At 35.4% G+C, this 12985-nt stretch overlaps 2 protein-coding genes across 2 annotated transcripts; one reads left to right on the top strand and one right to left on the bottom strand.

Moving 5' to 3' along the window:
- The first annotated feature begins 205 nt into the window (after positions 1-205).
- Positions 206-8250, top strand: LOC101892131 (head-specific guanylate cyclase-like). The gene is made up of 8 exons (XM_059127660.1): positions 206-258; positions 1016-1291; positions 1357-1430; positions 6134-6374; positions 6432-6801; positions 6861-7045; positions 7107-7891; positions 7952-8250. The coding sequence occupies exons 2-8, from the start codon at positions 1130-1132 to the stop codon at positions 8154-8156; spliced, it is 2022 nt and encodes a 673-aa protein (XP_058983643.1). The 5' UTR covers positions 206-258; positions 1016-1129; the 3' UTR covers positions 8157-8250.
- Positions 8251-8335: 85 nt separating this feature from the next.
- LOC131804620 (uncharacterized) lies at positions 8336-12542 on the bottom strand. The gene is made up of 5 exons (XM_059127661.1): positions 12314-12542; positions 12066-12245; positions 11766-11960; positions 8642-8818; positions 8336-8570 (listed from the first exon to the last, which is right to left on the bottom strand). Exons 1-5 carry the CDS (start codon positions 12401-12403, stop codon positions 8358-8360), a joined length of 855 nt encoding a protein of 284 aa, XP_058983644.1. The 5' UTR covers positions 12404-12542; the 3' UTR covers positions 8336-8357.
- Between the last annotated feature and the right edge of the window lie 443 nt (positions 12543-12985).

Here is a 12985-nt window from a genome sequence, read left to right as displayed (position 1 = left end):
CAGGGGTTTCTGTGAAGTAATAAAGATGTTTGCAAAAATGAAGAAAACTAAACATCATGTATAGCGTGCGAATTTCTTTCTGAGAAAAGCTTTGCGAAAGCTTTGACTTTTGAATGCATGTAATAGAGTTTGCGCCCAAGAGCATATCCTGAAAACGAAAGCTTTTCACATTGAAACCTACTGACACATTTGGTCAGTTAACAGATAAGCATACAGTTCCTTTAAAGCTGTACAACAAACAAGTTTATATTATTAAAGGTAGGTCCTGAACAAGTGTAGCTACGTGTGTGTGTTTGTGTGTGTGAAGAACAAAAGTGAAAATAGAATGGAAGTTACTATATAAAAATGCAATAATAATTAAGATTATCTTAAAAACCATACAAAATAACAGAGAAATAATATATTCTGTAAAAGTTATAATAAAACCTATGGAAACAAACAAATTTCTTGGAAGTTTCTGAGTTGCAAGTTACGAGCGAAGTAAAAAAAGAACATTGTGTGTGTATCCTTAGTTTTTCCATTTCTTCATGTGGAGTATACACATGACCCTATTGCACTGAAATTAGACTAATGTAAAGAGTTTTTTTATGCAAACAAGGAAATGTCCTTTGTGTGAATGCAAACCAGAAATTAGTTAATTTTTGCCATGTAATCTACTCAAGATTTTTTCTTAAGTGCTGACCCTTTATCTTTTTGTGTGAAAAGGACATAACATTGGATTGCCCTTTGCATTTCCTTTATTCTTAGATTCACAAATTTAACATTGAACTTGGAAATGAAATGAAAATTGCATTGTTGGAAGAAATTTACAAATATGCATATTACATGTGTCCAAACAGACAAACACACATACACTAAAAATAGAATACATTTCAGAGGTGTATGCAAAATGCGTGTGTGTGTCGATGTGTACTACAAACTCATTGTCTATTGTTCACCGTTCACCATTCACCTTTTGCTTGATTTCCATTTGGTCTTCAGATTTACATTGGTTTTTTTTTATTCCTTCTTTTAGATTGCTTTGCCGGTTGTCTGCCTGCCATAATTCTGAGGACCACTTAAAAGGCCCTTCTGCTGCCTCCCTCTCGCTTGCTCGGTGTGGGTTAAGTACCCTGTAGACTGTGCGACAATGGCCTGTCCTTACTTTCGCCGTGCCGATTCACTGTCACGCCAACCATCAGTGGTTACAGAACCTTCAGGCAATTGGACCTTGGAAGATGAGGAACAATCCGGTGATGCTCTGACGCTGACTCATTTGCAAATGGCAATACAGCTGTTGACAGCGCCATCGGTAAAATTCAATGAGAAAATCATGGATCTGAATTGTGTTACAAATTGCACTGTATTTATTTGCAGAATGAAGATTTAAATACTGCCGTAACAGCACTTATACTGAAGTATCGCAAAAACTGGCCAAATATATCCAAGCTGTAAGTATAACTCGACAATTTAAATCAGACCTAAGCAAAATTGAGATATTTTGATATTTTTTTCGAGTTGCACCGGGCCGAATTTTGAATACCCTCCACCATTAGGAACGAATTAGGAAAATTTCAAATTTGTTTAGAATTTCAGACAATTCCGTTGAAATATGTGGCTAAAATCATAAAAAATGCATAATATCGGAGGATACAGTTATATGGGAGCTATACGATATAGTCAACTTATCTACATAATTATCTTCCAGGGAATAAAGTAGTCAGAAGGAACTCCTTGTGTGGATTTTTCAGACAATTTCATTGGAAAATGTGGCTAAGATCATCAAAATACCGAATATCGGGGGGTACCATTATATTTAGGACATAGGATATCGTGGACCTATATAGACAATTCCCTTTTAGGGGATAAAGTACTCACAAGGAACTTCTTGCGTGGATTTGCAGACAATTCTATTGGAAAATGTAGCTAAAATCATCAAAATACCTAATATCGGGGGGTACCGTTATACGGGGGCTATACGGACGGACGGACGGACAGGGTTAAATCGTCATAGAATTTTACGCCGATCAAGAATATTTATATATACCTAGTTAGGTCTAAAATTATTATTTCGATGAGTTACAAATGGAATGGCGAACTTAATATACCCTCCTTACTATGTATGGTGGAGGGAATAAAAATTGGAAAATACCTTCAAAATATCGAAAATATTGTGATTCCGCTATGAGCGTATAAAACAATATAATATTTAGGGATGTTACAAACGGAATGACCAAGGTGGAGGGTATAATAATTTAATCAAAAATTTTGAAGATTGGTCCACACATAACGATACCCTCCGACTTAAAGAAAGAATTACAGACGATATGACTGAAATTCGACATCTGGTGTTCTTAATGTGTCATTTCTTCTTGATGTCATTGCAAAATAATGTTAATATGGGTTCACAATTTGTTATAGCTCCCATAAAAGCCAACCCCCGATTTTAAATCTTTGGAGGATACTTAACATATTTTTAATAGATTTTGATGACATTTAACATTCATGATTGGAATAGGGTAACAAATTGATGAAGCTAAAATTGTCGACATTGAACGTGTTTTGGATATAGCTCCTATAGATCGTACCCCGAAAAAAATGGCATAATTTAATGTTTGAACTTTTTTAAACAAATGCACATTCCCTCCTTTGGGTTAAATGCGGTTTAAAATTAAAAAAAAATATGTTTGCATGACTAGAGTTAACATTTTTATACCCTACACCACAAGGTGGTCAGGGTATTATGTCTTTGTGCATTTGTTTGTAACAGGCAAAAGAAAACGAGATAGACTCATAGTTCCTTTTGATGATCTGCATAGACTCACATTCTGAGTCGATTTATGCATGTCCTTCCGCCCGTCTGTCCGTCTGTCCATGTATTTTTGTAAACAAAGTACAGTTCGCATTTATTGCCCTATTCAGATGAAATTTTGCACAAATCATTTGTTTGGCCCAAGGACGAACCCTATTGAAATTTGAGATAATCGGTAAAAATTTAGATATAGCTCCCATATATATCTTCGTCCGATTTGCCTTTTATTGTCACCAAACGTATAATATCAGCCCGTATAGTATGCAAATTTGCACGTACGATCAGATTGGACCTGAAAATAAGTATGCCAAAGTTGATCGAAATCGGTTCAGATATAGCTATAGCTCCTATATATATTGTTCATCCGATTTGTTATTTTTGTCCTCCGCAGCCGTAATATGCACTCTGTAACAACAATATTTGGGGAAATTTATCAAATACACCTCAGAAATACATTTGCTAAATTTTATCGAGATCGGTTCAGATTTGGATATAGCTCCCATATATAACTTCGTCCGATTTACCTTGGATTGCGCACCAAACGTATCACTTACGACCGAATTGAGTCTAGAAGCTAGTATGTCAAATTTGGTGAAGATCGGTTCAGATATAGCTTTAGCTCCCATATATACTGTTCATCCGATTTGTCATATTTGTTACCCACAACCGTAATATGCACTCCTTAACAACGATATTCAGGGAAATATATCAAATACAGCTCAGAAATATCTTTGCCAAATTTTATCGAGATCGGTTCCGATTTGGATATAGCTCCCATGTATATTTTTATCCGATTTCAAATTAGTTGTGCACCAAATGGGCAATACAAGTCCGAATTTCAAAGATACAAATGCTTCGGCATATTTAGTTCTTTGAACTTTAAATAATAATTATAATCATAGCGTTTATGATTGAATTCTCCCATAAAAACTTTTAATTGTTATGCGTAGCTCTACTAAATTAGCAAAGTGGTGTAAGGTATCATAAAGTCGGCCCCGCCCGACTTTAAGATTTTCTTTACTGGTTTGTGTTGAGGTTTTTCATATTTGTCACGGTTTCGGGCCACTGTGCAGTCTTCTCTTTATCCACTTTAGATTTCGCTATTGTCCTCATCCAAAAAAAAAAACCTTTTTTTTGTCAACCATGTGGTCCATATTCTCAATTGTTCTAATCTTGGAGAGTGTGAGGTTAGAAGACAATACTATGACAGTCATGTGTTCCAGTGAAATTTGCGGAAATAAGATTTTGCATTTTTGTGCCTAGTCTTACTTTAAAAGGAAAATAAGCTAATCCCCCAATTTTTGGACTTTCAACTCAATTCCTTACACAAAAATCACATTTAGTACTTTTTAGTATATATTTCCAAAACCACATCTCAAGTCAACAAACTAACAGTGATGCTAATGCCAAATTTTAGATTCCAAGTAGTATCCAAATTTAATACTACTCAGTACCTTTCGTGCACATAAGTACAAATTTCTGCTCTACATACCCCAATCCTACAGTCCAGCATTAATTTTATTTCCAAATTTTAGTATTCAGCTCTATCAATTCATCCAAATCCAAATTGTACCAAATTTAATACATTTTAGTACATATAAGTACAAATTTTCAAAACTAACTCCATATGCCAATCCTACACTCCGGCAATAATTTTAATAATTTTATTTAATAATTTTATTTCCAAATTTCAGGATATTGGTACATCCAAATCCCAATTGTAGCAAATTTGGTACTCTTTATAAGAACAAATTTCCATACCTACCAACATCATACAATTCAATTTCAGGATTCCAACTCTACCGGTTCTCCCAAAATTTAAATCGTACCAAATTTAGTACAATTTAATACACAAAAGTACGAATTTCCAAAACTTCCTGCATTCCACATTGCAATAGTAAACTAATATCCAATTTTCAGAAGCTTTATCCCTTCTGTCAAAATTACAATTGTACACACAAGTATGAATTTCAAAACTACAAACGTACTTTAGCATTCTGCAGCTCTATCGGTTCACCTAAATCCAAATTGTACCAAATTTAGTACCATTTAGTACTTTTCGTACAAACAGGAATGTATAGGAATATATCATTTGATACGGCCAAAACCTAACTGATCGAAATAACGGTTTTAGACCATAGGTTCTTTAGACCAAATACGTTTCTAAACATTTGGAGTCGATCTAGGGTTGTTCATCTCTCTGTCTGTCTGGCTAGCTGGTGCGAACGAGAACTCTCGTAGGGAGTATCTGATTTGCTCCAAACTTGGTACATCGAAATATTATTGTCAAACTTAGACCGAGTTCGGAGATGGGTAACATCGGTCATTCCTTCTGATGCTTCTCCCCCAAAAGGTCAACATTTTGCATAACTATGATTCTTATAAAATCTGAAATATGGGTCCGATTGTCTATAAGTTTCGCGCATCTCAATATTTTTATTGCAAGAGGTATCGGTGTAATCCTTCTGGTAATTCCCCAAATGTAATCTCTCATATAATGCGAAATTAGCACCCCATTCTCTTCAATTTGTACACATCTCAATGTTTTTTTTACAAATCTTGTGTGAAGATGGGATACATCGGTCTACACCTTCTGGTACCTTCACCACAAAGGGTCACAATTTTTAATATTCATATTTCTCATATCTTGCGAAGCAATTCAGCGATGCTTTTCAAACTTGGTGAATCTTAATATCTCCTAACCAGAGATCTTACGTGAATGTGGAATATATTGGCCAACTCCTTCTGGCACCTCCCCCGCAAAAGTTCATCACTTTTATTATCATTTATTTACATAAAATTGGAAATAAATTTTTGTTTTTCTTTCAATTTTGGCACATTCCAATATTTTGATCAGTATCAGATGAAGTGAGAAAACTTCAATCCGCTATAAATGGTGTCTCCCGCATATTTCCACATTTTACAAAAATTATCACATTTTTCATAAAATAGCACTTGTAATATTTTTATCAGACTTAGGTATGATACGAAATGGATAATATTGTCCTACTCCTTCGGAGCCACACCCATAAAGGATCCACAGTTTTAGCAGTCATAACGCAAAGCTGATAGTTCACATCCATTGGAAGGACCGGCTGATACTTTTTAATTTGTTAATAATACAGATAATGCAGACAATATTATAGCAATTGCAGACTTTTGATTTTCATTCCATTTTTGCCTTTATCATCAATTCCGATCTTCGCGGATATCAGATTCAAACCATTAGTCGACTTCGATTTGTCATTTATCGAGTTCTATCAACAAATAATCTTATCTCACTTCTAAAGTTGCACAAGTTGTGTATTTTCTGTCAAATTTAAAATGTCCTTCTTTTTCCAGGCGAATTGATTTGGAGACCCTAAAGACCTATCCCAACTACGACTACCTGGCTGATATTCAGGAAATCCTTTTGGAAATGGATGAATCCAGTGCCAGTGAAATTCTTGTATTGCTTGGCGAAGAGTTGATAACGTCATGCTGCACGGGTATTATAGAGAGGGCTTTCAGATGTTTGGGTACTGAACTGCAGGAATTTTTGGGTTCATTGGACGGGGTCTATGATGTGCTGAAATTTCAAGAGGTAAGGTATACAGTTATTGGTTTTAGGATAAAATAAATACATTTCTTATAATTTCAGGACGATGATAGCAGTGACACGGGCTTCGTGTGTGCCGGTGATGGTGAATTGATATTTACCTCAGAACGTCCCGTCATTGCCTGGCTTTTGTTGGGTTCGCTGAAAGCTCTCACCAGAATTCTCTTCAATGTCCAGGTCAATATAAAAATTGAACCTGTTGAGGGTGATAATCGCCGTTATCGCTATCTGTTCTCGCTGGCCAAGGATGGCCATGCCCGTGAGATGCGTGTCGTAAGTAAATCTGTGGAGGGACCAGTACAGCGTAGTAATTCGACCAATGCCTCGGATTTGACCATGAATTCCAGTACATTTTGTAAGGCATTCCCATGGCATTTTATTATGAATGAGGACTTGGAATTGGTGCAATTGGGTAAGTGAACGAGGTCCACATATTTCTGATATTTTTTAATATTACATTTGTTTTGGTAGGTCGTGGTTTCAGTAAGCTTTACAAACCCTACATGGCGGAGTTCGGCTGCCACGCCACCACTTATTTTGATTTTAAGCGACCCAAAGGTCTGACTCTTAAATTTCGGGATATAGTGCGCCGCACCTGCACCCCCTTTTTGATTGCCCTGAAAAGTCCTCCGGATGTCCAGGAATTTACAGCCAAGGTAAGCTTAAGCAAAGAAAGGTGTGAAATTTTTAATATTTGAATATTTTCTCTCCTTCCAGGGTCTTGAGATCAAGGGTCAAATGGTCCATTGTCCCGAATCCAATTCATTGCTCTTTATGGGTTCACCTTTCCTTGATGGCTTGGATGGTTTGACATGCAATGGCCTTTTCATTTCCGATATTCCATTGCACGATGCCACTCGTGAGGTAATACTAGTGGGTGAACAGGCCCGTGCCCAAGATGGTCTTCGACGACGCATGGACAAATTGAAAAGCTCCATTGAGGAAGCCAACGCCGCCGTCACCAAGGAGCGTAAGAAAAACGTCAGCCTCTTGCATTTGATTTTCCCAGCGGAGATTGCCGAACGTCTGTGGTTGGGCGCCAGCATTGATGCCAAAACCTATCCAGATGTCACTATACTCTTCAGTGACATTGTGGGCTTTACCAGCATCTGTTCCAGGGCCACACCATTCATGGTCATCAATATGTTGGAGAGCTTGTACAAGGATTTCGATGAGTTTTGTGATATGTTCGATGTCTACAAAGTGGAGACTATTGGTGATGCCTACTGTGTGGCCAGTGGCTTACATCGGGCCTCGATCTACGATGCCCACAAGGTGGCTTGGATGGCTTTGAAAATGATTGATGCCTGTTCCAAACACATTACCCATGATGGCGAACAAATCAAGATGCGTATTGGCCTGCATACTGGAACCGTGTTGGCTGGTGTTGTGGGTCGAAAAATGCCACGTTATTGTCTGTTTGGTCACAATGTTACCATTGCCAATAAGTTTGAGTCCAGCAGTGAGGCCTGTCGGATCAATGTTAGTCCCACGACCAGGGAGTGAGTAAAAGCTATAAAGTAACCACTAGAGTGAAATTAATATCTTCTGTTTTCTTCCAGATGGCTCATAAAATATCCTGGCTATGAATTCGATTTGAAGGCACGAGATCCCTCCTTCTTGCCCAAGGAGTTCCACAATGCCGACAATGGTACCTGTTATTTCATGGATCACTATCGTCACTTTTCCATGGATGAGAGCTTGCCGTTGGATGACCATATTACAGCAGCCATGAAATCCATACAAACCCCAGCAACTGAAACTTAAGTGGAGAACATGGAGACAAGCGAATAGATTATAAATAATGGACATTGAGAATACGATTACCCACAGTCCATATTTACTCAATTTTAAATGTTTAGCGTGATTTGCAAAGGAAATCTGAACTTAAAAGAAGATTGTTGTTTAATTTAATCTAAAATAAAATAGAAATTTATTCAATAAACCTAAATACATTGGATGTTTTGTCTAATATTCCCGTGACACTTCATCTCTTCGTTGGCTGACATATGGAAATTCGGGACTGTATTTCTTTAGACATGTCTGCAATTCAAATACTTCATCTTTTAGATTGTTTTCATGATAGTTGCCATTGGCATGATGGACACACATTTTAATCACTTGTCTGCTGTCTTCATTATTCACCTGGGCTTCCTCATAGCTTAAAATTATTTCAGATTCCTAAATTTAAAAAAAAAAAGTGAAAATAATCTAATTTGTTTACTAGTTTAATTGGAACATTGAATACTTACATCAATTCTCCCATAGCCATCCAAATAATGATAATTCTGAAATAGGCATTCCAATTTACTTTTGTAATGTCCCAAAAAGCTAATTTCAGGTGATTGGGAATTCTCAGTTACAGTTTCCACACCTTCTTCAATGGAATCGCAGAACTCCGACGCGGATTGCCCAATTGATTTGGAAGGCTACACATAATGAAAAAGACTGTTAGTTTTGAATCCCATATAAAAAATTAACATCTCAAATCTATCCATTAAAAGCATAATCGTACCACATTAGTAGGTTTTAGTACTTTTCGTACACTTAAAGTTAGAATATCCTAAAAACACACATATGTATTTGCTATACCAATGACCACTCATACCCAGTTAGAGAATTCCAGCCCCATCCGTCTCTTAAAACGGAGTTGTTTGATATACGAAGTTTTTTTTTTTTTTTTTTTAAATGTGTACTAAGTTTGGGAACTGCACTTAATGCTACTAAATGTAGAACACTTAAATTTTAAAATTTTGTAGTGGGGTCCTGTTTGTGGTAGGTTCTTGATAAAAATATAGTTTTGAAACTTTGTACTACAAGTGCACGAAAAGTACGTAATAGTATAATATTTCGTAGAATTTCGTATTGGGTAAACATATAGTGCTTGCAATTTGAAATGTTGTATTAGGGTCGCTGCTTATGGGTATCCTGGGCATATCGGGGTGGATTTGGAAGTATCGTACGAAATAGTACTTGATTTGGTTTTTGTGGATGAGATAGAGATAAAATTCTGAAATGTGAATTTAGATGACTCTTGTTTCTAAATGGGTCCTATATTGGTACGAAAAGTACTAAATTGGGTATTGAGTGAAGATATAGAGCTGTATCTGTGGTTGAGGTCTAGAGGGGATTTTTTAAATATGTACTAGAATTTTTTAAAAAGTACTAAATGATCTAAGATGGAGGGATGTAAAGTGTGAATGGATAGAGCTGAAATCTTGATATTTAGTATTGAGGTCACTCTTGGTTTCTAAGGTTTAGATATTGGTACGTTAACATAGTTTTGGACAGAAAAATTGGATCATCTCCTGTAAACTTTAAAATGAAAGATATTGAAGACTTTTTGGTATAAGAGGTAAACATTTACCTATTATTCTTTCCGAAAAAGGAAAACCTTGAATCATATATATATATATATATATATATATATATATATATATATATATATATATATATATATATATATATATACATTTTGAGTTCTAAGAATGCCTCACACTGTTGGAACGAATCTAAAAGTTTAAGGTAGATTTTTCGCTGACGAAGTAGCGGGCACTTGCTAGTCTCATACTATTCTTCGTGAGTCCTAATTTGATATTTAAGGATTTCAGGATAGAAAATTATTTTACGAAATTAGTCATTTAATTCGTGTTCGCATAGCTTCCATGTAGCCAATTTAAGATATTTTGAAGGTTTCAAAAGCATTTTCGAGAATTTAAATCATTTTATAACAAAATTATTAAAAAAAAAATAATTTTTTTTTTTTTTTTTTTTTTTTTTTTTTTTTTAAACAACGTTGGTTTATTAGTGGAGAACGGTGGTAATCTTTACCAGGTGGTAAGGCAAGGAATACCTAGGTTTCGGAAAGAGCCACCAATCCTCATCAGTTCCCTTATTTTTTTGTCTGGGGTATTCTCCCCAGGAGTTATTTTTAAATAACTCCTAGGACAAAAAAAAATTTTATTTATCCAAGTGACGAGATCGTATCGAACCAAAGAATTAAATAAAACTAAAATTCTTTGGAAAATCTTCTAAATTTTACAACCGCACTTATAAACATTTACATCTTTTAGAACGAGGTGCTGGAGGTGCTAGAAGGAGTTAACCGACATTTTCCATCTCCGAACTCGATCTAAGTTGAATAATAATATTTCGATGTACCAAGTTTTGATCAAATCAGATATTCCCTTCAAGAGTTATTGCATGCACCAACCAGGCTGACAGACGGCAATTAATGTCATAAGCGATTACAATATTTAAATGCTAAAATCATCAAAATACCGAAATATAGGGAAGCACAGACAAATTTCTGTCATAGGATGTAGTAACCATTACGAACTTCAAATACTATATTTCAAACAATTCCGGTGGATAATGTCGCTAAAATTATCAAAATACCGAAAATCGGGAGGTACCCTTATATGGGGGCTATACGAAGGTGTGGAACTACATGGCCCATTTTTAATACCACAATTCCTGCAGAAATAATATACATTTGAGTAACACTTTATCAACCTACTTCATTTCCTTCGAAAGCTAAAGTAATTTCCAACGGACGGACGGACGGGCATCCCTAGGAGTCTAAGATGTATGTTTCAAGGTGTGACGGAATGAAAAACTTAATATACCCTCCATACTACGGTGGAGAGTATAATAGTAAATTTTTGGTACCACCTGTACTTTTCATACCATCCCTGAGGGCATTGTCGTTCCATAGTAACTCCTCCAAATACCCTCTTTAGACCCTACAAAATATATATAATTCTGATCAGCATAAAATTCTAAGTAGATTAAGCGTTGTATGTCGGTATGCTGTAACGACGTCATCTTTAGAACAATTTGAGCAGAGTTGTCAATTTCGTTACTTGATCATGTCGGTCCACATAGCTGCATCTCCCGATAAAATTTGGTATGTAGGGTAATGGGATCTACCTCCTAGGATAGAAGATTGTATACATTGTTCCCCATTTTTCCACAGTTCGGTATTCTGATGACTTTATCTAAATTATGAGTCTACATTATTATAGTATATCCGCCAAATAGCTCTACCGCTGAATATTCGGCATTTTGATGTTTTTAGACACACCTTCTAACGGATTTCTTTAAAATTCGATATTTTTAGTTCGTTATGGGTTCCACCTTCCGTAGCGGAATATTGTCTATGTTTGTCCATGTTTTCTTATTACACCCATATGACGATATCTCTCGATATTCATGCTTTGATAATTGTTTCGAACTTAATTCGTTCGTTCGCAATAAATGGCAATCCCTATAGCAGTGAATTGTATATGTAGTTTCATGTTTGGGTATAGGCCCAGAACATGGTCAGGGAAATTCTTTTCAGGTATATTAAAGATATCATTATAAGGAGCTTACTTCTTTCGAATTCCATGTACTATTCTGACCGAATGTAAACTCAAACAGTTCCAAACAATGTGAACGGTATTCCATTAGTTTGTGATAGGTATCAGCACAGTTGCCACTCAACGGTTCATCAAACTTAAATTTGTCCATGCACTTTTCCTCAAAGGCCTCATCGATGTCGTCCCATAAATCCAAGAATTTGTTGCTCTAAAAAAAAGATATATATATATATATATATATATATATATATATATATAAATATATATATATAATAATAGAATAAACGTAACGTATCTAAAATCCTCGACTTACGTCCAGACCTCGCGTTGATAAATTCATCAAGCCCATTTTATAGAGAAAACACTGTAAGAAACACTGGGTGTCGTGAGTGTTGGTAAAATTATGAAAATCCGCCTGAGGATATGTTTGTAAGCAACGCAGGCGGGCAAAGCGTTTTAGAGATTCGGGTAAACTAAAGTCTTTGCTTATATTCTGCAAGGGGAGTAAAAAAGGGGGTATACATTTATTCAATCCATGAAAATATATATTGTTTTTCTTACCGAAAATCCATCATAATCTGTATCCCCACATGAGGCTTTCGCACTTATTAATATAATTATTTGGAAAAACACCAATTTATAAATATTCATTGTGTATTATTGAAAACAATGATTCACATTAATTACTTTTAACAATAATTTAAATGGCATTGCTCAAAAAACGTACCCCAACACGTCGGGCAATAAACATTTTTTCTTTAAAATGTAGAAGTTATATTCAACAATGGTTACGAAGTACTGGGTCAACTTTTTTTATTCAGATAAGAACTCTCTGCCAAGACCAAAGAGTTTTTTTTTTTTTAAATAACTGTTGAAGAGCACAGCCATGCAAGAGAGCCAGCGAACTCATATTGAATTGATATTGTTATCAAATGATACGTTACGTTTATTCTATTATTATTTTGTGTAATAAATTTATAGTGGAAGGGACGGACACAGTGGTTGTTGAGGGCCATAAAATGTAAATAAATTTCAAATGTGTATGATATCGGGGTTCATTTTTAAAATAGAACATTTTTTCGCAACTACACTCGGTATTACACAAATATTTAAATATGTAGAATTTTGTCAAAATTACAATGTTCAACACAAAAAAAAGCTGTAAGTTCGGCCGTTGATTACCCACCATCATTTGATACAAATTTGGCAATTTTCAAAAAAAAAAAAAAAAAA

This window comes from Musca domestica, unplaced genomic scaffold (assembly GCF_030504385.1).
Source record: "Musca domestica strain aabys unplaced genomic scaffold, Musca_domestica.polishedcontigs.V.1.1 468, whole genome shotgun sequence".
Lineage (NCBI taxonomy): Eukaryota > Metazoa > Arthropoda > Insecta > Diptera > Muscidae > Musca > Musca domestica.
Note: the sequence above shows the minus strand (reverse complement) of the source record. Positions and strands in the feature narration are given on the sequence as shown.

Excerpts from the sequence above, each read along its gene's own strand:
- LOC101892131 (XM_059127660.1), top strand. The coding sequence starts at position 1,130 with ATGGCCTGTCCTTACTTTCGCCGTGCCGATTCACTGTCACGCCAACCA. Across the intron at positions 1,292-1,356 it reads AGCTGTTGACAGCGCCATCG|AATGAAGATTTAAATACTGC; the intron begins GTAAAATTCAAT and ends ATTTATTTGCAG. Across the intron at positions 7,046-7,106 it reads TCCAGGAATTTACAGCCAAG|GGTCTTGAGATCAAGGGTCA; the intron begins GTAAGCTTAAGC and ends CTCTCCTTCCAG.
- LOC131804620 (XM_059127661.1), bottom strand. The coding sequence starts at position 12,403 with ATGAATATTTATAAATTGGTGTTTTTCCAAATAATTATATTAATAAGT. Across the intron at positions 8,819-11,765 it reads GTACATGGAATTCGAAAGAA|CCTTCCAAATCAATTGGGCA; the intron begins GTAAGCTCCTTA and ends CATTATGTGTAG. Across the intron at positions 8,571-8,641 it reads ATGGCTATGGGAGAATTGAT|GAATCTGAAATAATTTTAAG; the intron begins GTAAGTATTCAA and ends TTTTAAATTTAG.